This window comes from Lontra canadensis, unplaced genomic scaffold (assembly GCF_010015895.1).
Source record: "Lontra canadensis isolate GAN:19392208 unplaced genomic scaffold, GSC_riverotter_1.0 scaffold69, whole genome shotgun sequence".
Taxonomy (NCBI): Eukaryota; Metazoa; Chordata; class Mammalia; order Carnivora; family Mustelidae; genus Lontra; species Lontra canadensis.
The window spans coordinates 10,036,572-10,063,870 of record NW_022631063.1 but is presented as its reverse complement, the minus strand read 5'-3'; the positions used below and the strand labels follow the sequence as shown (position 1 = coordinate 10,063,870).

General features: G+C 39.0%; 1 protein-coding gene and 1 long non-coding RNA gene across 4 annotated transcripts in view; one reads left to right on the top strand and one right to left on the bottom strand.

Moving 5' to 3' along the window:
• RAPGEF4 (Rap guanine nucleotide exchange factor 4) overlaps positions 1–16,107 on the bottom strand; it is a 294,249-nt gene extending 278,142 nt beyond the window's left edge. For 2 of the 3 annotated variants that reach the window (XM_032880467.1, XM_032880470.1), the window contains exon 1: positions 15,928–16,107. In XM_032880467.1, the coding sequence (XP_032736358.1) occupies positions 15,928–15,992 (65 nt within the window). In that variant the 5' untranslated portion in view covers positions 15,993–16,107. The remainder of the gene's footprint in view (positions 1–15,927) is intronic. The other variant, XM_032880468.1, reaches the window with a different exon arrangement.
• Positions 16,108–16,221: 114 nt separating this feature from the next.
• On the top strand, positions 16,222–24,906 carry LOC116880958. The gene is made up of 4 exons (XR_004385306.1): positions 16,222–16,332; positions 17,203–17,426; positions 17,993–18,150; positions 22,824–24,906. It is a non-coding gene; the product is annotated as an uncharacterized LOC116880958 (long non-coding RNA).
• Positions 24,907–27,299: the final 2,393 nt, after the last annotated feature.

Sequence of the window (27,299 nt, the reverse complement as noted above, 5' to 3'; positions counted from 1 at the left end):
ACACTCTGAGGAGATTCAGAAAGTAAGACAGAGTGCAGTGAGAAAGCAGAGGGTTAAGGAAGAGAGACTAGAGCACACAGTTCTCTAGTGTTCTATAGTCACAGATCATCTTTATAGTGATGTCCAGGGCTGTGAGGACTTTTAAAAAGAACTTACTTGGGGTTCCTGGGTGGCTCAGTCAGTTAAGTGTCTGACTCTTGATTTTGGCTGATCTCAGGGGTTGTGAAATCAAGCCCCACGTGGGGCTCTACTCTCATCATGGAGTCTGCTTGAGATTCTCTCTCCCTCTGTCTCTGCCCCTCCCCATGCTTGCTCACTCTAAACAAATAAATAAACAAAATCTTTAAAAAAATTTTTTTAAAAAGATCTTACTTAATTTTAACTAGACATTTACATTTTTTTTTTATCTTGAGCCTTTTTTTTTTTCCTGCATTACCTACTAATATTCTGAGGAATATAGTTGGAACACCATTATAGTCAAAAGGCAATGGGGTTTCATCCCAAGTTGGTCCCTGGCACTTAACTTCTGTGTGACTCTGACCCAAACCTCTGTTTCTTTATTTGTAAAATATGAATGATAGCAGCTATCAATTTGAAAATATGTATAAAAAATCTTAAAATCTCCTCACATACATTAACTAATTTAGTTCTATGGGCATCTCTAACCTAAGGAAATAATCCAAAACACAGGAAAAACTTAATATAAAAGGTTATAGCATTATTGATAACAGCAACAGTAATGTTTAAATGTCTTAATGGTCTGACAACAAGGAAAAACTTAGGCTGTATGATCTACATCATTTCAGCCAAAAAAATTATATTTATAAAGAATTTTAATAACCTAGAAAAATGATCATCCTATAATGTTAATTTTAAGAGGCATGAAGTCTTAAAAGTATAAGCTCAAACAATTTAAAAAATACTTGAAAAAAATACTGCAGGAAAACACACTAAAATTTATGACCATTTAATTCCGAGTGATAAGGTTTATAGAAGTAAATTAATAACTATAAGGCAGAAATTCTTTGGTTTGGTCTCAATTAAAATATAGTTTAAATCATAGTCCATTACCTTTCAGAAGCCCCTGTCATTTCCTTTTGGGAAGGAGAAATACATGTCAATACATGTCAACTGGGAACACTCTCAGAAAGAAGCAGGGGATGTGTGAACTGTCAGCTCTCAGCCACAAGCCAGCAACAGCTCTCGCAAACCAAGGGGAGGGTGGGGGTAAGGGAAGTAGCAAGCATGTCATATGTAACGCCAAGGAACCATGCTGCTGTCTCACATGCTGTTTGAGCATGTAAACATTAGTGGGCTTTTATTTATTTTCTTAATGTTTTCCTTTTCCCCTATAATTTCCTTCCTTGCTCATTTTTCATTGTTTTAAATCTCTTTTAATTCCTTCAATATAAATCCCATGAGATAAAAACTCCCATCAATGAAATTCCTGCTATGTGATTATAGAAATAAGTAGAATTCAGCACACAACATCAACTTTATGATTGGGTTGCTTGTCCTGATTCAAAAGAAATAGGTCAAATGAAAAAAAAAATAGGTCAAATGTTATCCTACTTATTCAAATACTTTCCAAAATTTTCAAAATCATTCCATCCTATTGTCTTATTTTATTGCCACTTACTCTCCCTTCTCCCTAATATTTACACCCTTTCCCTAAAAGTGATGAATAAAATGTACATATTTTAAAATTATTTCAGTTTGCAATTTGACTATCTTTGATTCTCTTTCAGATAATCCAAAACAATATCAGACTTCAGCAGTGTCCACATTTGATTTCCATAAGCTCCTCAGAGGAGCAGTGTTGTTGCTCATTTTACCTGTGGGTATTCAAGGCTAGGACTTCTAAGGACAGAGACAGAGAGTATTAGTCACCTACACACAAAGGGTTTTTTAAATGAGTTTCACTTTGATATCCATAATCTATTGAATGCTGAGTTCTAAAATGAACCTCTAAAGCTGTTAAGATAAATATCCAATGAAGTACTGAAAAGGTAGGAACAAAGCAACAGAGATAATGTAAAATTCAATTGAGGAAAAGATAAGGTGCATTCACAAGCTGATAATGTACCGTTACAGCACAAGGAGATGAAACAGCACAATAAAAGTGTACTCTCATTCAGTTGGCATCCAAGTTTGTCCATGCTTCAGAGGTCTGTCTTACAGATGAAGCTGCCTTGTTATATGATCTCCTTGCTATTTTTCATAATTGCACCTTCTTGTATCAATAGAGGGCTCCCCTTTTATGCTCTGATGATCTGAATAATTAAACAGGTACTCCTAGTTTAAGTATTTGAATTCTTTTCAGTAAATAAAGTGTTAAAGCCAGGTTAGTGACTAGACAGCTCTAACTCTACAAATCAGATCTTTAACTACCACCAGGGAATATTTACGATGAGTGCTGCATCTCCAGGGACTATTCTCGAATTGTCTTCAATTTTTCACATGAAAAAACTTACAAACATATCACCATGTCATTTAATCAGTTGATGAGGAAAATATGATAAGAATTCAATTTAAAAACACTATCAAAAAGCAGAGGATGGAATCATGACAGAAAAGTTGTTTAAGATACCGAACAAATCCCCCAATGAGAAATTGTTTGGATTTCTAAGTATCCAGAACCATTTTCTTGCTCCAGTATATTTATCTGAGAGGCCTGTTTTAGAGAACACTGACCCCACAGAGTTATCAGACAAATTCATCACTGAATTTGTGTAACTGGCTAACTATGAAACCCAAAACTCCATCAGTAGGATGGGGATATTGATACCATTATTTGTTAACTGTCGGCAGCCAGTCAAAAGCACATACACAAAATCCTTTCAAGTTCATTTAAATAATCATACTTTTCCTGATCTGTATTACATTCATTAGTTCTCTAGGAGTAGCTTTCTTTTTCCTCAAAAATTATTATAAAATATATATATATATTTTTTTAAAGATTTTATTTATTATTTATTTGACAGGCAGAGATACAAGTAGGCAGACAGGCAGGCAGAGAGAGAGGAAGGGAAGCAGGCTCACTGCCGAGCAGAGAGCCTGATGCGGGGCTCGATCCCAGGATCCTGGGATCATGATCTGAGCCGAAGACAGAGGCTTTAATCCACTGAGCCACCCAGGCGCCCCTATAAAAAATATTTTAAATTTTAAAAATGTTAAAAACCTGAAGTGGACAGTATTTCAAATATAGCTTTAAATGATAATATTTAAGAATAAACCAAAATTTCATAATTTATCCCTTTAACCAATTTCTGAAATTATTTTTTATCTGTAGCATATATTGCTTCTGTATAATACATTGCAATATTACCATAGACACTAATATACTATATAATATAAGGCACTTTTGCAAAGTAAGGCCTTGTTACCAAACAAAAGTTTGGCATCATATTTATTCAGCTTGTGTCCTTATCACAGGCACTAAAATACTTCATTTACCTATTTAGTAAAGCATGGATCACACTGATTTAAATTCATATTAAGTGGTCTCTCAGTTCATTCAAGATCTTTGATGAGATGTTGCTTTTGCAGAAAGAATTCACCACCTTTTTTTTTTCTTTTTTTAAGATTTTATTTATTTGTTTGACAGACAGAGATCACAAGTAGGCAGAGAGAGAGAGGGGGAAGCAGGCTCCCCGCTGAGTGGGGAGCCCGATGCAGGGCTCTATCCCCAGGACCCTGGGATCATGACCTGAACAGAAGGCAGAGGCCTTAATCCACTGAGCAACCCAGGCACCCCTCATCACCTTTTTAAAAACAGGACCATGCCTGAGTTTCTTCCCCTGGCCTCTGCTTTGTTTTCCTTTGCTGCTCTTATTACAATCTGACATTGTCATACAGATTTGTTTGTCCTCTTACTTCATCACTCCAAATCCTCTTACTTTTGGCCTCATAGCATTTTTTAGCACCTACTTTTTCCTGTTTTCTTCATCACTGGATTCCTTATCACCTGGGACAGTAGCACATAGTAGCTACTCCATCCCTACCATGCACCAGCACATTATAGATACTCAATTTTAAAGACTGACTGAATTAATTAATGTCTACCCAGCTAGTATTTAAATTCATGAGGTCACAGACCTTGTCAGTTTTATTACTAATCTATCCCTGGTAAGAATGTATGAACTTGGAAAGGAGAGCGTAAAAACTCTGAATGAATGAATGAATGAATGAATGAATGAACAGACAGCAGGAAAGTAGAAAACTAAGGTCAGATCTTTTCCCTACAGCACATTTGGGCTGAGGAAAGAGGAAGAGAGCAGGAGGCAAGGAGAAGGATACAGGTAGAGGAGTGATAAAAGGAATGACAAGGGATGTTAAAGATATAACTTTCTTATATTCCAAGTTTGTTTAAAGAGTTGATAAAGAAAATGTGTAAGATTCAAGAACACAACTTTTTCTATAACATGTCCAATATATAACCAATCAATGACTAGAAGAATAAGTTTGTCAGAGTCTGAATACCTAAATGTCTGAGTCTGAATGTCTGAAGGCAAGACATTCATGCCTTCATTTGGAATTTAAACAGAATTGAAATGTCATATATAATATCAAGAATCAAATTATTGATTCTCTGAAATACTGAATTTAAACATAATTGAAATGTCATATATAATATCAAGAATCAAATTATTGATTCTCTGAAATACTGATTCACTGAGTGGCTCAGTGGGTTAAGCATCTGCCTTCAGCTGAGGTTGTGATCATAGGGTCCTGGGATTGAGCCCCGCATCAGGCTCCCTGCTCAGCGGGGAGTTGCTTATCCCTCTCCCTCTCCATCTGCCCCCTCATGCTCATTCTCTCTCTCATATAAATAAATAAAATCCTAAAAAAAAAAAAGAATAAAATTATTAGGTTCCAAGTAACGTCTGCTTTCCATCAACATCTATTTGTTTTCAACATTTCCAACAGTTCATTAGATTAAAGAGAGGTTCCTGAACTTTTAACCAATTTATAGGTAATAATCCTACAGAGCAATTCATTCTATTTAATATGTTTAATATTTACATGTTACAATTTTAGTCAATGAAAGTGTTTTGGAAAATTATACTACTCATTTTAAGATTGTTTCACTGCAGGAGTGCCTCAATTAAGCATCCAACTCTTGATTTCAGCTCAGGTCATGATCTTAGGTTTATAAGATCAAGCCCCGCATCAGGCTCTGCACTGGGCATGGGGCATACTTAAGATTCTCTCTCTCCCTCTCTCTCTTTGCCTTTCCCCACCCTTCAGAAAATTTTTTTTCACTGCGATTAACACATGTTTCTTGTTTTCTGTGGTAACAATTAAAGAACATGGTAACATGCTCTGTGGTATAACCCATGGGTTGTCGACCACCATTTGTGCATTAAGAGTGGCACCAACATTCCTCCTTGAGAACATACTCTTGTCCCCACATCCTCAAAAGGAAGCACTGTACCACAATTAAGACATACATCCTTGTTTGGCTGTCAATAAGGATGTAATTTTCCATCTAGTTTGGCTGAGTTTAAAGCCATACTACTCTTCATCTAACCAACAACACAAAATATCAGCATTTCAGGAATCTATTGGAAATATTACTTCCAAGTCATTGCTGCTCAGTTAATTATCAATAGCTCAGATGTGAAAAACAGTGTTTATGGAGGGTTTCCAGGAAGTGAAGTAATTCAGCCATTTCTAAAATATCTTAGAATCTATCCTGGGATTTTTTTTTTTTTTTCAGCATTCCGAGATTCACTATCCTGGGACTAAATCAGACCATCAGAAAGCTATATTATTATATTGGCCCCATGGGAGAAATACTCTCCTTTAAGGTCTCTTTGGTATTATGCTATCATGATAAACTGAGAGCCCTACGAAACTCCTTGCTGAATTTACTGTTGGGATATTGTGGAGGATACTATTCATCACATTGCATGGTATCTTTTTCATGAGGTTAAAGAAGTCAATTAATCAAATAATTTCCCACCGTTTGATTAATTCTTCTTGATTAATTGTTCTTCTCTGGAAGAAATAGTTTCCATTGGTAAATGCTAAGTAATGAAATAACCATGTTTCCTTCTTTGTGCTGACCTTGAGACACCATAGCTTTAATGCTTATATTAGGAAAGAAAATTTTTAATTAATTTTTAAATTTCCATCTTTAAGAAGCCAGAAAAAGATCACATTAAATCTAAAAGTAGAATAAGAATGGTGGGGGGGAGGGGGAAGCAATGTAAATCAATAAATTTCTCAAACTACAGAAAAAATAAACTAAAAGTTGGGTTTTTTAAAATATTAGGAAAATTGGGAAGCTCCTAGCAAGACTGATTTTAAAAAAAAGAGCAGACACAAATTAATAATATGAGACATGAAGGGGAACATCACAACATATTCTAAGGACATTGAAAGAATAATAAGGGAATAGTACGAACAACTCTATGCTAATAAGTTGGATAACTTAGAAACACTGGATAAACTCCTTGAAACAACTTATCAAAACCGATATAAGATGAAACAGAAAATCTGAGTAGCACTCTACTAAAGAGATTGAATTTGTCATCAAAAAGTTTCCCAAAAAGAAAACTCCTAGCCAGATGATATCTGTAAAACATTTTAAAAAGAAATAACATCAATACTGTCCAATCTCTTTTTAAAATAGAGGAAACACTCTGTCTGTGTCAAATAAATAAATAAAATCTTAAACAAGGGGAAAAAAAGAGTTGCAGGCTCTACCAACTGGGGGCTCCTGGGTGACTCAGTTGATTAAGTGTATGCTTTGGCTCTGGTCATGATCCCAGCATCCTGAGATCAAGCCCCATGTCAGGCTCTCTGCTAAATGGGGAGCTTCTCTGCTCAGAGGGGAGACTCTTTGCTCAGTGGGGAGCATGCTTCTCCCTCTCCCTCTGCCTGCCATTCTGTCTGTTTGTTCTTTCTCTCTCTCTAAAATAAATACGTAAATAAAATCTAAAAATAAAATAAAGAACAAATAGAAGAAAAAGAAGTATTTTCTGATTTAAGGAAGTTCATTCTCACCCCTCTAATCCGCTTTGCCCTGGAAATCCTAACCAATGTAATAAGGCAAGAAAAGTAAATAATAAAAGATGTAAAGATCAGAAAAAATAAATAAAAATGCCAGTATTCACAGACAACAAGATGGTCTACATAGAAAATCCTGAGGAAACCCTATGACCCAGAAATTGCATTACTGGGTATTTACCCTAAAGATACAAATGTATTGTACCGAAGGGGCACCTGCATCTGAATGTTTATAGCAGCAATGTCCACAATAGCTAAACTATGGAAAGAACCTAGATGTCCATCAACAGATGAATGGAAAAATATAAAGATATATATATCTTATATATAGAACTAGAGGGTATTTTATATATATATATATATATATATATGGAACTAGAGGGTATTATATATATATAATATATATATGGAACTAGAGGGTATTATGCTAAGCAAAATAAGTCAGAGAAAGACAATTGTCATATGATCTCGCTGATATGAGGAATTTGAGAGGCAGGGTGGGAGTTTGTAGGGGGAAGGGAGGGAAAAATGAAACAAGATGGGACTGGGAAGGGAGACAAACCATAAGAGACTCTTAATCTCAGAAAACAAACTGAGGTTTACTGCGGAGGTCAGGGGATGTAGGGATGGGGTGGTTGGGTGATGGACATTGGGGTGGGTATGTGCTATGGTGAGTGCTGTGAATTGTGTAAGACTGATGATTCACAGACTTGTGCCCTGCAAATAATGCATTATATGTTAATAAAACATATGTTAACAAAAAATAAAACATATGTTAATTTTAAAAATTTAAAAAAAAAAAGAAAATCCTGAGGAATCTACAAAACAACGACTAGATTGAATAACTTGCCCAAAGTTATACCACTAATAAAATCAAAACTAGGATGTGAACCAATACAGTCTGGTTCCCAAACTCTTAACCCCCACACTATGTTCTCTACTTAGAGAGGATCATGCAGCTTTACCTGCATTAGCCCACAAACATCAACACAGCCATATACTTGGCCTTTGTAGTCTCATTTGATGATTTGGAAACTAAGGTTCAAAAAGATTAATAACTTTACCAAGATTACATGGCTAAGGGATGAAAGTGACAGAATTTGAATAGGTCTGGCTGACCCTAAAACGAAGCTAATCTGAATATATCACATGTTCCAAACTGGAAGAGGGAAACAATGAGAGGATCCAGATCCAGATAGTAAGGCCCTGAAATAATACGGTAGAATATAAAGGCCAAGAGAACTGGTGACTGGTTAGTAGTAAAAAAGGACATAGGAAAGGTCAAAGTTTTGAGAATTAGATTAGTGTTCATAAAGTAGGAGTAAGGAGGAGAAACTAACGGAGAGGATGACCAAGGAAGATGAAGCCAGTTTTAGACAAGCTGAATACAAACTTGTTACGTTAGGCATACTTTTGACAGCAATAATAGATAGGATTTTGTTTCCTCACAAAATCAAAAATTTGAAGGTAGGTAATGATTAATCTAAAATTAGTACCTGAACAAAGTCAGAACTAGAGTCTGTGTTTCTCCTGGTTCTTCTTTCTGGGATTACAATATGGTTGCCAAAGGCCTAGGCCTCAGGTCATAATTCCAGAAAGAAAGAAGAATGGGGGTAGCAAATACAACTGTTATTCATCAATAAAGCAAAATCTTTCCCAAAATTCTATAGCAGAACTCTGCTATGTCTCATTGGCCAGAACTATGTCACACAGTCACCTAGCCTCTATGGTGGCTTAAGAGGTAGGTATTTTGCTTTCCCAACCCTATAGCAGAGGTAGGTGAGGAAAAACAATATCTGCTCCAAAATATGAATGGGGCATTGATGTGGGAATATCCAGTGGAGAGACAAAAATGCATCTGGTCTAGAAGATAAAGCAAGGATACGTGGTTAAGTAATCTGCATAGTGAAAGCACAGGAAACGAAAGGGTTCCAGGAAAGAGCCTGCACGAAAAGAAAAGAGGGTAATAACAACACTTTGTTTCTCTTTTTGTGCATGGGAAGCAAACGGATGTACAGGGATACAGCTGAGTAAACATGGTAGCCAGGTCCCTCCACTCCAACCAGTCAGAGTGTTTGCTTTTGTAAGCTTGGCTAGGTCTTTCTCTGTCATCTTCCCCACCCAGTTACATCCATCCTTTTTCTCTTTCCTCAGGCTCTCAGTACTCCCAACAATATCTCTCCTCTCCCTTTCTCTTTCCCTCATCTGTGAATTAGAGGTGCTGGAAGGAAAATTCATTCTTCACTGCCACTGTTCAAGATGGATGAAGCTGGATTTAAATCTGAGTAAAGGAAAACTAGCTGCCTGGGGTTGGAAAGGTGATCCAGGAAAATAAGCAACTCCTATGAAAAGGCTATTAAATCTTAAAAATTCATAGAAAATTCACAGGAAATTTGAACTAAAAAGAATCTGTTCTTTCTGCCCTCACTGGAATAGCCAGAGTCTATCTGGGGAAATATAAACTAAAACAAGGAGGCAGAATTTGCTTTGCTGAGTACCATTCTTCCTCTGAAGACTCTTCAAAGCTCCCAGGCTATGTTCAAACCAGGTAGCAGGACCAAGGGTGTGATGGACCGTAGGCATCCTTCTCCTGGCCCACTACTCCATGGGCATACCATCCATCACATGTCTCCAGTCTGAGTCCAGCTCTGCCTGACTCTTTGTGAAAATCCTAGGGCAGGCAGAATCAGCACCACAGAATTTAACCATGATTACATAGTAGGCTACATTATCCTCTAATTGCTCCACACATATATGTCTTGTGCTCCCATGTATTTGGGGCTACAGTGAGATGTCCTCCAATAAGTTGCATATAAGACAGGCACCAAGAAAACTTTAAAAACGATCTATCACTAACATCATGAAAAGTGATCACTTGATATTATGTGCCTCCTGATGTAAGTATAGAACAGTTCTGTGAAGTATTGTTCCCAGAAAATCGTATCTAAATCCAGTAAAGCTCTAGATCCAAATACCAATTCACAGCATATACAGGGAATAAAGGGGCATATTAGAAGACACCATGGAGGCATAATTAAAATTCAGACTTTTTAAAAAAAAACTGTTTCTTCAACAAATTTACTATAAGGAAGAAAAAGAGAGAGAACCCAGAAATTAAAAAAGACTTAGAAACATCATCAACTAAATAGAAATGACGAGGATCCTAACACAAACAAATTGCAAGAAAGAAAAAGTTACATGATAAATGGGGAAATCTGGACCCTGACCAGGTATTTGATTATATCAGGAAACTAATGTCAAATTTTTTAACGTGTGACAGTGGTATTGTTTTCATCATAAAGAGTCCTTACCTTTTAGATATATACTAAAATATTTACAGATGAAATAATACTGTGTTCTGGGACTTGCTCCAGAATAATCCTGGAGGTAGTGGATATGAATGGAGAGATTAATTAAACAAGATTGGCTGTGAGTTGATAATTGTTGGGGGGGGGGGCTGTATAAGAGAAACATCTTGGTCTCTCTTCTTTTTGTATATTTTGAAATTTTCCATAATAACCTTTTTCTGTAATAGATCAGAAGAGAGTTATGCAGTGTCATTTCTTTTAAAGTAGTCACGACAAGGAAACACAAAGGGAGCAGCAGAGACAGATGCTCATGGTGCCCATCCAAGCCTTTTCCAAGACAAAGGTGGGGCCAGTGCAAGGACTCAGTTACAAGACTTCAGAGGCCACTCCATCCCGGAGGAGGATGCATCTGGTCATCTCACTTTTTTAAACACCTTAGCTACAGTCAAAGTGCTGCAGTGAAACTAAAGATAAAATGATGAATAAAATACAAAAACCAACATCAAGGGATGCAAAAGAGAAGTAAATAGGAAATTGTGATGGAGTCTGGCTTGTGATATCATAGTGTTGGACAAAGTGTGCTCTGGGAGCACCTGAAATGGTTATCTAACTGGAAGAGATGACAGCCAAGCTATCCTGAAGGATTCCCAGAACAATCTTCTGATTATAATTCAATTCCTGGGCTCTGTTACTCTAGGAAGAGAGTGAGTTGGCCAAAAGTTGTAAGTGTCCTGATCTCCTGGCGGCTTTGGTTCTCACTGTAAAAGTACAAAACCAGCTTTTGGTAACAAGTGGATCTCCCACACAGCTTGCCTAGAGAAGGAGTACATCAGCCGACAGATGTGAGTGTCTTCCCCTTTCATCCTATTTTCAAATTAATGATTAATGAACTGTCTATCTGGTTTTACAGTCTCTCAGAGTTTGGTGCCTTTGTATAGGCCCCTGAAAAAAATGTATTAATTATTGATGTGCTGACAAATCAGGAATCTGAGATTGCAACCAGCCGTGAACACTGGAAATTCACCAGCGTTATCCCCCTTGGGATATGCCTGGGTGTGGGTCGACACCTGCCTTCCCCAGTGACAGCCTTCTTCTCTGCATGTTTCTTTGATCTTCAGTCTTCTTGAATGGTGGGGCCGTGTCTGAGTCTTCTTTGATTCTGAGTCATCCCCTTCAGCATGTCTGCCTCAAAGCATTTTGGTTTTTAACAAATTTGTTCCTCGATTTCTTTCACTTTCATTCAATCACATCAATAGAGTTAACTCAACATCTATTTGGGGATTAAGTCAGATGCAATGACACTGTAGAAGAAGCATGTTTTAAAAATGAAACATCAATAATTTAAAAGATTCCTCAGCTGTTTTGTTTTTTTATACATCCATACTACATTAACTTCATTTTCTGCCTTGGCCTGTGATCACCAGTGATCCTCAAATAAGCCTATCAACTGAGGTTGTCCCACAAAGCTACACTTCTAACTGCAGAATGAGAAATCAAATATGGTAAACTCCTTCCCAGATGAAGACCATTTCTCTCACTTCCAGTGGTTTCTCTGTCAATCAGCCAGATTCTCTCATCTGTAATGGGACATGGCAAACTTTTTCTTCAAAGATCTACACAGTAAATACTTCATTTATTTTTTTAAAGATTTTATTTATTTATTTGAGAGAGAGAGAGAGCACAAGCAGGTGTGGGAGGGGAGCAGAGGGAGAGGGAGAAGCAGACTCCCTGCTGAGTAGGGAGCCCTAGTGGGGCTCCATCTCAGGACCCCGGGATCATGCCCTGGGCTGAAGGCAGACCTTGACCGACTGAGCCACATAGGCATGCCCGCAGTAAATACCTTAAACTCTGTGGGTCACACAATCTCCATTACAGCTACTCAACTCTGCCAGTGTAGTGTGAAAGCAGCCATGGACAACACATAACCAAATGTAAGTGTGTCTGTGTTCCAATAAAACTTTGTTTATGGACACTGAAATTACAATTTTATATAAATGTAATAGGTCACAAAACAGTAATCTCTTTTTGGTTTATTTCCAAACATTCAGAAATGTAAAACCAACTCTTAGCTCAGGAGACATGCTAGCAGCTGGTGGATCTGGCCCCTGCTCCACAGTGATGAATGCTGGCAGTGATTCACTATACATATGTGAATGTGTGTGGTATCTTCAAAATATTGCCTTACCAACCATGAAGATTATGACCTATAAATGGGTCTTAAATTCATAGGTGGCAAACTTAAATTCTTAAGGGAAAAATATTTTCACTAAAATTAAACAATGATCAGCTCATAAAGACACACCCACACATACACAAAGACATTTTACATATCCTAAATCCCAAATAGTGGGTACCATGTAATATGTTTCTAATTACCACCCCTGCTTAGAAAAAAATTTTAAGATCAATGAAACAGTGGTAAGTTTGTTTTGCTTAACAATATGTCTGCTGAGAATTTTTTCAATATCTTTTTATCCATCCAAATGTTCAATGTCTTTCTGATTGTAAGATTGGTGTTTATACAATCTCATCCCCTCAGTTCCACCATAGTCCAAGAACTTGGGACACTTGGTACATGAAAAACTCTGGACCTTCTTTCTTTAACCTAATCTGCATATCTATATATTTTTCAGTTCCCTCCCCCCATGTAAGTTTATATAGCATTGCCCGTCTATTACAACCTTCTAGGCATCACTACAGAACATTTCTAAGGCTTTATTCTCCTTATTCTGTTTGTTTCATCTTGTATTATATTCTTCTGTACTCATGCATTTTCTACTTTAACTCCTCTTATTATTCCCAAGAGGGTCCCTCTTTTTCTAGCTGTCCACAACAGGTGCCACTTGCGTGATGCTTATACCTAAACCATATTTCGCTGCTTTGGAAAAGGTCCCAGCATCATATCCCCAAACAGTACATAGAGGTTCACTGTGCCATACCTTCTTTTTTGTGTGTGTTTTATGCTTGCGATGTCTGTAATCCAAAGTTTTAGAAAAATGGAGCATACATTCCTATGCTCTAGATTTGGTCACAAGAGGAATTTGTGGTTGAGAAGAAATTAGCATATTTATATGCCACACCTCTGTGTCTTTGTTCATATTCCTCCCTCTGCTTGGCATGCTCTCCCCAAATTCTCTGATAAAAATTCCCTCAACCTCCAAGGTCCAGGCATGCACCAGTGGGAAGCATCCCGGCCAAGCAGAGCTGATGACTCTCTCCTTTGCATTCCCAAAGCATTTCATACATCTCCGTGAGAGCCCTTGTCATTACATTGTGGTTGGTTGTGTGTGTAGATGTCCCAGCCCTACCACCCATCCCCCAGGTCAATAGCAACTCATCTTTTTTTTTCCCCCTCCTCACCACCCATGCATCCCCAGTGCCAACACAGTACCTGGAATAAGCAAACAAGATTACATTTCTCAGAAATACCAAGAGCAGTCTTAACTGCCATTAGTTAGAAAGTCCTAACTTCTTCCTCCCCCACAAAATTAACAGACGACTTAAGTAAAAATTCAGCTTCAAAACAAGTACCCCATGGCCCTCTTAAAATGAGATTGCCACTCCTAACTGTTCTTCAAAGGAATTCCAGCAACAACACTGCAGAAAATGCAAGATTATCTTAACACCAAAAAATAAAATATTTAAATGGCACTTGACAGTTTTCAAAGTACTTTCGCCATTTGCTGTTGTTGTTTGGTCCACTAATTCTTGGTAAGACAGATAGTTCTATCTCCATTTTTCAGACACTCAAGGAAATAAAAGTGACATGTCCAATATTGGAGCTGTCTGCTCTGGGCCTAAAACACTTAACTTATTGATTATCCACTTTCTGTACTCCGTGAATGCTAGGCTCAGTATTTGTGGAGGCTTTTCCCACTTCTGATAGATTATTTTTCCCTATTATGAATGGTGGCATTACACTGTAGCTCTATGTTCTAAAAATACATTTCAAACAAAATCATTTGGGCAGATACACATTATGAAAAGACAGAATCAAATATACCCCACTTGTTCTAGTATTGCTCTATGATTTTGCCGTAAGTACTTATTGACTAAAGGATTTCCACTGAATCACCGACTGTTCAAAAAATGGCATGCCATGCATTTCTGAAAATAGAAATATGTAATCTATTATCTAAAAAAATTCACTCATGAGGAAGCACTACTATTTATGTGTCAAGTACAAGAGCTTGATTTTTCTCTTCTTTTATAATTCATCTTTCCTAAACTATTAAATTTAGATTACTTATCACATTAGCAGGCTCTTCACTTAAATATGCTCTTAGTTCCTCTATATAATTCTGTATGATTTAACCATCACTTCAATTCTCTTACTATTTATTGCAACCAATTCTTCTAATATTAGTACATATCATTTTCGAGTAAATAGGGCACTGCCTGCCAAAAAATCTTGCTACTGTGTGGTAACTGAAAGTAAAGATTATTTCTCAGATATATTAATTTTTCAAATGAGCCACATTTAGCTTTTCTCAAATTAATTTTTTTCAACAAAGCCCTATAATAGTAAGACATTCAGAGCATGTCACACTGAAGATTTTCAAGTTTGATCTGGTTACGAATCTGCTAATTGTAAAAATTTCAATATGGCAGAGCCCAAAATATTTCACACAAATGCAAATAGAGATGTCATGCAGAGAGCTGCAAGACATGAATCATTGCCCTGCCGCATCCAACTCAAAAATTCAGAGGCAGTTCTACTCCGTAAGATCTCTCTCTCAGTTCTTAAAAGTTCAGATGCATCACCTTTTAATCAGGGTAATAAAGTATAATTGCTAACATACTGTGTAATGTTTACTGTTAAACCCACAATCTGGACAAACAGAAAATTATGCTGTCAGAGCCTGGAAACAATTGCAGCCCGCAATTACATCGGGGCCCCCTCCTCATATAGAGCTGTCGTCGGGAGTTACAGTGCTTTATGGTTTTAATTTTTTAGAGTAAGGGTCTTTCCCTGAGAAGCAGGTATTCAGAAGAAGGCGGTCTCCCGCGTGACCTTCCTAACACAGCCCTTGAGCAAGCTGCTGCGGGGGCAGGAGCTGAGAATTTCAGCGAGGCACCTGACAGCTCCGCTGGGTCCCTCACACTTTGCTTTCAGGAACAAAAAAGGAATGTTACTCCGCACCTGCCTTTCCCCCTCACCCCTCCTTAAAACTTAAATTACATTTACCCCTACGGTCTGAACACCCGGAAGAAGGTACGAGGCTATTCTGTCCCGTGATGCCAAGGGAGAATAACCCCCCACCCAAGAGCGCAGCCCCGAGCGGCGGGCTGGCGGGCGCGCGCAGGGGGCAACAAGGTGAAGTAGGGCTGGGGGGACTGCAGCGCCGGGCGCTGCCTCCACACCCCACTGCCCTGCATTTTCTCCACCACGTGGAAGAATCTCGTGCGGGTGGCGCCCACGGGAGGCGGGGGTCCCGGTGCCACCCCCCACCCCTAACTCCTCAGCCCCCTCCCCAGCTAGGGGCCCGGCCGGCTGCTCCCAGGTGAGGGGCCGCGGCCCAGGCGGTAGTTCCCGCGGCGGTCTCAGGGCAGGGGCAGCGCCGCAGAGTCTAGGCTCGGCGGGGGGCCCTGCCGGAGCTACCTTTTATCCAAGCAGGCGATCCACTCGGCTGAAGAGGAAGAATGGGCAGCGTGCGCAGCGACCATGTTGGGCAGCGGCGCGCGGTGTCCCCGGCTGCGGCGACCTCCCGCGCTCGCTTTGCCTCTGCCTCCGCCTAGCCCGCGGCGCGGACCCGCTCCTCACTGCCCGCCTCGCGACCTGTGCGGCGGCGACGGGCCCGCCCTCCCAGCGGGCTCCCGCGGCCTCCCGGGCGGGGGGCCCGCGAGGGAGGGGACTCGAGGGGGGGAACGCGGGGACCGGGAGGGCCCGAGCCGCCCGCCCGCCCGCCGCTGCACTGCGGCGCCCGGGGGGTGGGGAGCCCCGCGGTCCCGCCCGCTGCGGGGAGGGGACGAGGGGCGACCCGGCGTGGCCCGCCACCTGCGACAGGTGATCGCAACGTCTCGGGGAGACCTGGGCCGCGCCCCTCACCTCCGGGCCTCAGAAGCGTGGACGGAGGGAAGGCGCCACGTGGGGAGGGGGCGAGGGGGTGGCTGTCAGAGTATATATTTTTCATACGGCGAATGCCACTAAAATGGCTGCTGCCTCTCTGTTTCCTTAGAAACCCGTTAGTCTTCCTCAGCGGTTGTCAAAACTTGCTGGAGGTTTTTGCTCACCTTTTCCGTTTCCGCTTTAAAAAGGAATGAAGAGGAGGTTACCGTGGCTTGGGGTGGGAATACCTACACTAGTCACCGAGGGTGGAATCCAGGGGACACTTTCTCCTGAAGGGTGAGGTAGGGCTGGAATGGAATAGAGAGGCGGTGCAGGCGTGGTTGGAAGCAGGGAAGGGAAGCCAGTGGGCTGCAATGGTGATCAGTGGTGACGGAGGGAATGGTAAGCCCAAGCCTCTGGCCTTGAGCCCGGGACCTCCCGGGGCTTCCATCACCTGCATGATGAAAAGAAACACAGTTAAGAATGGGGAGTAGTGGAGCCACAAGCAGAACTGAGGGTTCTGGGAAGGGACCGCAAGATCCCAAAGCCCTCAGGTGAACTTGGATGGTTGGCCCCACATGTCACTAGGGCCTGTCTCTGATAGGGAGCGCACAACAAATGTTATGCCTAGAAGTTGTTTGCTTACATTCTGCCAAAAATCAAATTAAGCTCTAACAATTATTTAGGAATTTGGGGACGAGTTAAATCTTCTGGACTATTGCCAAACGCTGTTTATATTTATGGTGTGATTTAGGGGTAGATAATGGAGAAAGACACATAGCATAGCTAACCTCACTTTGGTTTTTTTCTCTTCTGCCCTGCCCTCAGTCCCCTGCTCAGAGAAGTTTCCAGAGGATTGGAGAATGAAACAGCAGGTGCATTCTGGATTTCTTTTATCCTAATAAAACTCCTCCAAAGAATTTGCCGTTTTCCCCTCTGCTTAATAGCCAGGATCTGGTTTCAGACCTGCCAGCATATTCCCTCAGCAACCCTCCCTGCTCAGCGCTTGTCCCGGGTTGACCTCCATCCTGTTCATTTCTATCATGTTTTAAGTAAGTAATATTTAAAATGTTATAGTACACAGAGAGTACCAAATGTATTTCTGTTGGTTTTTTTTTTAATGAGAGAGGTATGAAGGAAGAAATGGGTCTCCTGTATTTATTAAGATTCATTTATAAAGAGCTATTGAGAACATTTCAACCAAATGCTTTCTCAAAATGCCTTCACTCAGAGAATACATGTAAGTAAGGAACTAGAGGGAAAATGACTTCATATGACGTGTCATTACCAGAGGTTCTGAGTTGACATAGTTTTTGGCCATAATACTAATAATAGTCATCATTTATTGAACATCCACCAAACGTTAGATGCTATGCAGAGTTCTCTACAAGTGTTATCTCATTTAATCTTCAGAACGTTCTATGAAGCCAAGCCAGAAGGACACCTGTCCAAGGCAGTACTCCACAAAAAGGGACAAATATCTCTGAAAATGTAATGAAACACAGTACATTGTATGTATCAGTACTTTCAGGGAGAGTATTGATTGGGTTGCAAGGAAGACACTGATGAGCTACTTGGAGTGGGAGTGAGAGCTCAAGGATACTAATGTGTATTCCAGGGAGCATGGAACATCAAAGCCACTATTTTCTCTATGGGGAATCTGCCTTTCCTTGAAATAGAAGTTGAAGAATTATTTAAAGAATATTCTTTCAAGGGAGCAGCAGTTGTATCATTGGTTTACCCAGAGCCCTCACATGTCCCCACTCAGCCATGGTGGTAAGTACCAGTAACTCCAGTATACTCACTAGCACAAGGACTCTAAGCCTCAGGAAAGATTGATAATTTGCTCTCAAGAGCCCAGCTGCTATACTGAGGGTTCTTGAATCAGATTTGGGTCCCAAAGCCCTTGCACTTGGAGATGGAGTCACTGGTTCAGTCAAAAGAATGAGAATAGAAGGCAAGTAAAAAAATGATGCCCAGGTGAGAACAAAATGGTTTATAATTTTGTATGTAAAAATAGGGAAACTTGTGAGGAAGAAAGATAGAAGAAACCCTTTAAATGTCAGGAATAAATTTGCTGTTCTACAAATTACTCCTGTAGTCTAAAAGGGATTTGACTGCTGGTCAAGAATTATAAAAGTAAAAGGAGCTGTTGCATGATCATCCCATTAAGAAGAGGAAGAAAATGGATTTTTTTGGTTTTGTTGGGAAAGGCAAAAAAACGGAGAATATTTATTCCTTTTCTTTCTTTCAAAGAATGTAAATCAAGCCAGACTAAAAAAGACCACATACTTTGTGATTCATTTAGATAAAATTTCCAGAATAGGCAAGTCTATAAAGACAGAAAGTAGATTTGGAATTGCCTAGGTCTGGAGGGTGTGAATGGGAAGTGACTGCAAGTGGGCCCAAGAAATCTTTTTGTGGAACTGGAAATGTCCTAAAATGGGTTGTGGTGATGGATGCACAACTCTGTAAATTTAACAGTTATTGAGTAGTGTATTTTAAAATGGATGAATTTTGTGATATGCAAATTATATCTCAAAACTGAAAAAGTAAATAATAATAAAAAATAATAAACCTGTCTGGTAGAAGAAATAAAAAGAACATGCACTGATCTTTTGGAGGAAAACAAAGAAAACTATAGGAGAAAAAGTACAGTTGCCCATAATTCTACCACCTAGAGATAATAATTTAACTCTAATACTTTAGTGCATTTTATTCTGAATTTTCTATTTTAAAAAAGTATAATCACATATACACCCATAAAAATATGCATATAACTAGCTACTTACATTCAATTATGTATACAGTTGACCCTTATACCAAGACAGGGTTAGGGGAACAGACATACACACCACACACACCTCCACCTTCCCACCCTTGCGTCCCCAAAACCCCCACCTCTGTGCGGCCAAATCTGCATATAATTTCTGACTCACCAAAAACTTTCCTACCAATAATCTACTGTTGACCAGAAGCCTTATCAATAGCAGTCAGTCAGCTCACCTGCATTGTGTATATTATATGTATTGTGCACCATATTCTTACAACAAAGAATTTCTTTCTTCTAGAAAAAAAAAAAGTTATTAAGAAGATCATAAGGAATGGATGCCTGTGTGGTCCAGTGGTTGGGCATCCGACTCTTGGTTTCAGCCGGGGTCGTGATCTTGGGGGTCATGGTCTTGGAGGTCATGAGATCAGCTCTGCTGAGGCTCTGCCTCAGGCTCTGCCTCCGTGCTCAGCATGGTATTTGCTTAAGACCCTCTCTCCCTCTCCCTTTGCTCACACATGCATGTGCATACTCTCTCTCAAATAAATAAATGAGTCTTTTTTAAAAAAAGAAAATCATAAGAGGAAGTATATTTACTGTACATCTGGATTTATCAAAATAAATCCACATATGAGTGAAACCCCTGCAGTTCAAACTCATGTTGTTCAAGGCTCAACTATAGACAGAGAGATACATGCATTCATACAAACTTGAAAGCATTATTTTATAGGCTACTTTTTCTACTTGGAAGGGAAAAGTGCTGTACATATTTAAAAATACCCTCATTAAAAATGTAATAACTACAAAATATAATTTATTTAAAGTATCTTCCTTTGAGGCCTGTTTTTTCATTGACAAAGAAATTTGTTTAATCTTCTTCCTATAGATTAGTGAATTCTTTTTCTGTAGGAAAGCTGAGATCTTCACTGAAGATCTCCAATGAGATGAGAAAAAGTTACAAGACCCAAGTTCATTAATGCCAGTTATTACTAGTTGTAGATCTTTGAGTGAGTTACTTAATGTCCAAGTTCCATTTTGTTCACCTGAGCAGAGGTCCAAAATTAGGAATTTGAGAGACAGTCAAGATTAAGTTGTAGCTCCATTCTCTACTGTTTGACCTTACATGAATTACTTAGTCTAAGACCCTGTTTTGACGTCTGTAAAGTGGAGACATTAATGGTATTATGCATGAATATGATAACAGGATTCAGCATAAGTTCCAGGCACATAATGTATGCTCTATAACTCTTAACTACCGGTGTGATTATTAATTTCTGTACAATCCAGATAAATAGCCTCTGCCCTCTGAATTTCATGGGAACCTGGTGACAGTCAATTGAGATCTGTTATACTAAAGGGTCTTGGCATCTGTTAAATATGAATTTTGACTGTGTGGGATATAAGGGAAGATCTGCCTCCACAAGAAACACTAAAGTTTCCTGAGGACTATTTTAGACATGGTCTCACAATCTTTTCTCCATTCACTCTATGTCTACTTACCTCTGTCATTCTTCAAATGAGAGCATGGTCCCCATGCCCTCAACTTTAGGGAACTGTTCTCTAAGTGGCCCGTTGAAGCCCTTCTTTTCCCCACTCCTGGTGGTAGGAGTCATAACACCACTCTCACCAAGAAAATACTCCTTATGAAATCTTCCTTCAGTTTCCACTTCGTAGGCACTTTTATTTCTTCCTTCAGTGAGAAGTTGTAGATTCATGAAACTGGTCTTTGGTATTTTCATTGAAAGCCTGCGTCTTAGCACCTCCCTCTGGAATTGCATATCTATCCTATTTCGGTGCCCCAGATGAAACTTGAATTTAGCATCTGTGACAGGCTAGTGAAAATTGAATCAAGCCAACTTCTTTTCCATACCTTCAACATTAGTGCCTATTCAACCAACACAACTGCCTTTTCCAGGCAGGGCTATTCACCTGGGAGCTGTAAGGAATACCACACTCATTAGGAAAGTGTAGCTCACATGGTCTCTTGAGCTTTCTGAAAAAGAAATGCATAATTAAAAATAACTGACTAGGAGAGGCCAAATTTGTGGGTTATAATAAAATTTGTGGTCTTGGTTTAAAACTTCAAAAATTGGTCAATTTGAAGGAGGTTATTGGAATTAAAATCTTAAAACAACAATAAGCAGAGATAAGAAAGTGGCTAACATTTTGGTTATGATAACATAAAAATTTTATCAATAAGGCAAAGTCATAAATGACCCATATTTAGAAGCTCAATATTAGGCTTCTTTGTGAGTTTTAGAAGCAGAATTGTTTATTTTTGGTATTTGTATCATTATGGCATAGAAGGGCCAATTAACAAGGAATTAGCTATTAGTTTTAATTGCATTTTAGATATATTCAGTCTGGGGGCACTGGAATTAAGTAAACAATGAAATATGTAAAACAACGAAAAATTGCCTTGGGGATTATCTAGTGACTGCCTTCCAGTTTTCAGATTCAGAGTGAACTAATGTAAAATTTTAAGTTGTCAGTTTTTATATTCCCTAAAAAGAGGCTATGTGCAGTAATAGTCTTTTGTTTTACTGAAAGGTAAATTAAAGTATACAGTCAAGAGGCATAGTTAAAATAAACCTTCTTGGAAAAAAGATTATTGAGAGTTAAAATTTATGACTTAGTTATGGAAATAAGTCCTAAAAGAGAAGAAAAGTCTTTCGCTCCAGAAGTAAAATTATATTCTAAAGAAGCATACTGATCTCTGTAAAGAAAACTGGCAGTGAGTTCTATCAGTTCACTGAACCCCCTGCTTACGGAGAATTGCCTGTGAAAGAGCTTGAATCCTCCACCTGGCCATATTTTCCGAAGGGACAGTTCCTCTGCAACCAGAAACTGTGAAAATCATTGGTAGGCAAATTGCTCTGCTCTAACTAGGTGCCGAACTAATCAGGTTCAGCACCACACCAGAGCTAAAGCCTTCCTTACCTGAACAAAGGCTACCTTATGTGTGAAAGTGTTCCATATGCCACTTCTTCAAGTTGACTTGGTAAAGTGGCAATAACAAGCTTGGGTAAATAGTTTGGGGGGAAGAAAATGTCACCATGTGACAGCATTAGTCTTAGGCCTATTTTCCAGTGGAGTAAATCTATTTTGGTGAAATAACAAGTTGCCATTGCTTTTTGATATTATGTGAGAGAAGCATAGTATATTATCCAACTCAGAAAAATCTCTGCCTTTGTTATTATACGCATTTTTCACATTAATAGGGAAAATTACCATGAAAACAATTTCAAGTGAATTACAGCCACCTAACATTTGTGACAATCTCCTTTTCATCTGTAATCCAACGTGGGCTCCAGCGTATTTCAAAAATAGATTATATAGTGGATTCCATAAAGAAAATAAGTACAGAAAAGAGTTTGTGACTAAAAACCTTATTGATTATATTAAACCAAGAGCATGCAGAACTTGAAGGAAGTAAGATAGAGGGTTTTCATTTAAAAATTTTGGCTGTACAATAAAATAATAATGAGTTAAGCCCTTTTGTTTAGGTGCACCAATTTTCACATAAAAAAATATGGTAGTGCCACACTACTAAAGAAGATACATTTACTGGCATTTCTGGATTAGAAGTACTAGTTCAGTTTCAGAGGCAGAAAATAACTCAGGAGGCTTGGGAAGACATCAAGAAGAAATAATTGGATTCTTTGCTGTGTTTCTGCAGAGCAAGGGGAACCACACCCTTTCAACTCTTCGAGTTTACAAGAGGGAGATTCCAACTCTATCAGCCCTTCCTCTGCCTGATGGACCAGAGACTTCACAGCGCTGATTCTGTCAGCTCTTCAATGGAGCTTTCCCTTCAGGTGAACCTAGGCCTGGACCTGTTTGTGATAGGTGTGTCTGTGCCTAAGATAACGGCACTGCCACCCCCTCAGTTACCTCCCAAAAGACTGTAGAGATGGGACCCTTTTCATTTCTTTACACCATTAATTCATCCAGTCATTTAAGTCAGTAAATACTCATTGAGCTCCTACAAATGTGTCAGGCACTATGCTAGGCACTTAGGGAAGAGCAGAGAACAGACAAATACCCAACTTGCATGGAATATTGTAGTGCATAAAATAAGATATAGGCAGATAAATATATAAATATAGGATCTGTCCAGTGGGGATACTCTGCAAGGGACAATTAAGCAAAATCAGAGAATACAGAGATGATGAAGGGGATTCCATTTGATATAAAGTAGTCAGAAAAGACCTCACTGATAATGCAACATCTGAGCAGAGCACGGGCCCATGTACACAACACCTGTCTCAGCCTCAGCCACTGGCTTTTCTTGGCTGTTATAGCAGCTAACAGACTCCATGCAGACCCCTGTGGTTTCTCTGCCTGAGGATCACAAGCCACAGGTCTAGAATATCTGACTGCTCTCCCCAACCCTCTCCAAACTCAGCTGAAATGCCAAGCCATAGACCTTACCTCCTGAGCAACTGCCAATGGGGCTAAAGGATGAAATACAGAAAAGCAGAGGATTTTATTTCCCCTGAACGAACTTTGACCAGAGGGAGACAGGAGATTGGATATTCTGGGAAGATAAACTTCCTCTTCTTTTTTCCCTCTGATGGACTGTTCCAGTATATGATTTCTCCATACAGCCTCTCTGAAGTCAACCTGTGTGACCAAACCTATTTGCTTCCTAAGTTTTATAATTTGGACTGCATTCCCCAAAAGATATGTTGAAGTCTTAACCCCAGTATGTTATTTGGAAAGAGGGTCTTTGCAGATGTAATCAAGTTAAGATGAGATCATCAGGGTGGAGCCTAACCTAATACAGCTGATGCCCTTATAAGAAGAAAAGACAGGACATAGAGGGAGAAGATGGCCATATGATGACAGAGAGGAAGACTGGAATGATCCATCTACCAGGCAAGGAACATCAAGGATTGCCAGCAAACACCAGAAGCCAGAAGAGACAAGGAAGGATCTCCTCTACAGTTTTCAGAGGGCATGTGGCCCTGCTAACATCTTTATTTTGGATTTCTAGCCTCCAGAACTGCAAGACAATAAATGTCTATTGTTTTAGGGAGACCATGTTCATAGTACTTTGTTACAGTGGCCCTAGGAAACAAACACACTGAGTTACCAGCAATGTTGGATTTACCTCCCAAATAAAGCACTAACAGTCCATGCCTGAGGCTCTGTTTTCCAGAGAACTGTGACTGTGACAAAGACCTGAATAAAGTGAAGGATGGTATTTGAGGACAGAGATTACAGACACAGGGAAGACAATCCAAAGGTGGCAGCATGCTTGATGTGTTAGAGGACCTGGAAGAAAGCTAGCGTGTTTGGAGAATGAATAAGGAGAAAAGTGCCAAGAGATGAAGTCAAAGAGGGAGCCAAAGTTGCTACCCCTAGGGCCTTATGGACCACAGAAAAAGGACTTTGAATTTTTTTAACAAGGTATTAGTGAGATGTAATTTACATATAGTAGTAAAATGAACAAATCTTATGGGTATAGTTTTGTGAAATTTTTTTTACACATTTCTCTGGTTTGAATATGCCCCCCATTCATGTGTTAAAAACTAATCCCCAAGGTGTGGTATTGAGAGATGGGACCTTTGGGAGGTGACTAAGTCATGAGGGCGGATATATTATAAAAAAAGACCCAAAAGAGCTCCCTTGCCTCCTGCTACATGAAGACAAAGGAAGTCTGCCATTGGAAGAGGGTCATCACCATCCTGGCACTCTGATCACAGATTTCTAGCCTCCAGAACTGTGAGAAATAAATTTCCATTGTTTATAAGCTACCCAGTCTCTGATATTTTGTTATAGCAACACGAATGGGCTAAGACATGCATGTATAGCCCACTGTGACCACCATCCAGGTCAAAATATGGAACATTTCTATCACCCTGAAGACTTCCCTCTTACCTTCTAGCCAATACAACTTACCAATCCTGGGGGAACCACTACTGTCACTTTTATCACTACAGATTGGTTTTACCTGATTTTGAAAATCATGTAAATGGACTCATACAGGATAGACTATTTTTGCTCAAAATGATTTCTTGGAGAATCATCCAAGTTGCTGCATTATGCTTCACCTGTTTTTATTGCTGCATAGTATTCCATTGCCTGCGTCACATTTTGTTTACCTGTTCTCCTGGTTACTTGGAGTTTAGGCATATAATGAATGAAGTTGCTAAGAACATTTATGTACTCTTATCTCTTTGGATATATGCAATCAGTTCTTTTGGTATAAACCTAAGAGTGTACTTTCTGGCTCTAGGTAGGTCTTTGTTAATTTTATCAGTTTTTCAAAGTGGTTGCACCACTTTATACTCCCGCCAGCAATATATAAGAGTCCAGTTACTTTACATCCTTGGCAACACTTGGAATTGTCAATCTGCTTAATTTTAACCTTTCTGTTTTGTGTTTTTGTGTTTGTGTAGTGGTATTTCATTGTGGGCTTTAATATGCCTTTTCCTGATAACTAATGCTGAGCTCCTTTTCACAAGCTCATTAATCACGTAGACATCTTCTTTTATGAAGTGCTTGTTCAAGTCTTTTGTCCATATTTCATGTTTTTGTTAAGGCCACATCCCATTTCCAAAATCTGCATTAGTTAATCTATTGCAATGTAATAAATTACTCTATACACTGACAGCTGAAAGCAACAAACTTGTATTATCTCACAAAATCTTATGGGATCAGGAACCTGAGAGCAGCAGGGTTGGGTTCTGGCTCAGACACTCAGGTTGCAGTTGAGTTGTCGGGCAAGATTTTGTTATATCAAGGCTCAACTGGGGCCAGAAACTGCAGGTCTAAGCTCACTCACATGAGCTTCATTGTGAGTAAATGTATGATTTCTGTTAGGCTGGTGAAATGTTGAAAAGTTTAAAGACCCTCTACCACTCTCATTGACCTCTGGTGTCCAGGATCTTAGTTTGAAAGAAGCCATCTAAAGGAACAGATGGTGGCAAAGAAAGACCCAAAGTCCCCCAACTAGTTGACAGGGACAGGGCAAGGAAGAGGTGTTAGAAATCTAAAAAGTATTCAGGCCCAAAGAAATGTAACTGTTTGGAATGACTCATTTTCATTAAGCTCTCATTAACTCACTAGGAGTTTAAAAGAATAAATCATGGCAGAGTGTTTCTAGTCCTCCATAAATGGTCATTTGATCCAGCCACCTCACCTGTGGAAATCTATGCCAAGATTAGAATCCGCTATATGGAAAAAGCTACTCTTAGAAAGTAACTTATTAGAAACCTAAATTATGGAATTGTTAAAGAAAGCACGTATTTCCTCAAAAGTTACCAGGAAATTATTAAAAGTGGTTGTTGTGAGTGCTTAACATATAATATTATAGGAAATACTTAGGATATAATATTAGGTGGAAAACTGGATGAAAACTAGGTGAAAATGATTCAGATTATCCAATGAAAATTGTTGCAATGTGATGTCATTTACGTATGCACATAGGAAAAAAATTGGGAAGGAAGAAAAAAGTATAATATCTGTATTAGAAATGATAGGGTAATGGGTAAATTCTCTCCCTACTTGCCAAATTTTCCATATATTTTTATAACTTAAAACATCTAAGATTACCAATTGCCATCAAACTTGAAATTTGATAAAAATAAGTTAAATATAAATTATCTAAATTGTTCCTAGTTCATTTATTTTCCTCAAATTTTAATTTGAAATTTTCAAACCTACAGAAAAGTTATAAAACTAGAACAATAAATGCCTATATGCCTTTCACCTAGATTCACTAGCTATTACCACATTTGTTTTATTTCTCCATGTATAATACACACACATATTTTTTTCCTGAACATTTGAGAGTGAGTGACAGACATTTTGAATCCATGGTCTTAAATAGTACAGCACGTATCTTCTAAGAAAAAGGACATTCTTCTACCTTCTTCTACAATTATCACACTCAAGAAACTTAATGCTGATACAATTCTATTATCTAATATAAAATATATGTTCTAATTTCTCCAACATACCAAAAAAATATTCCTCTTTTTTGTCTTTATTCTGCTTTATCCAAGATTCAAAGATCACATGTTGCATTTAGCTGTTATACCTTTTTAGTTCTCTTTTAATCTAAAGCAGCTTCTTCAGGGTTTTTTGGGTTTTTTTTTTTTTCCAATTCCTTCATGACACTTTTTTTTTTAAGATTTTATTTATT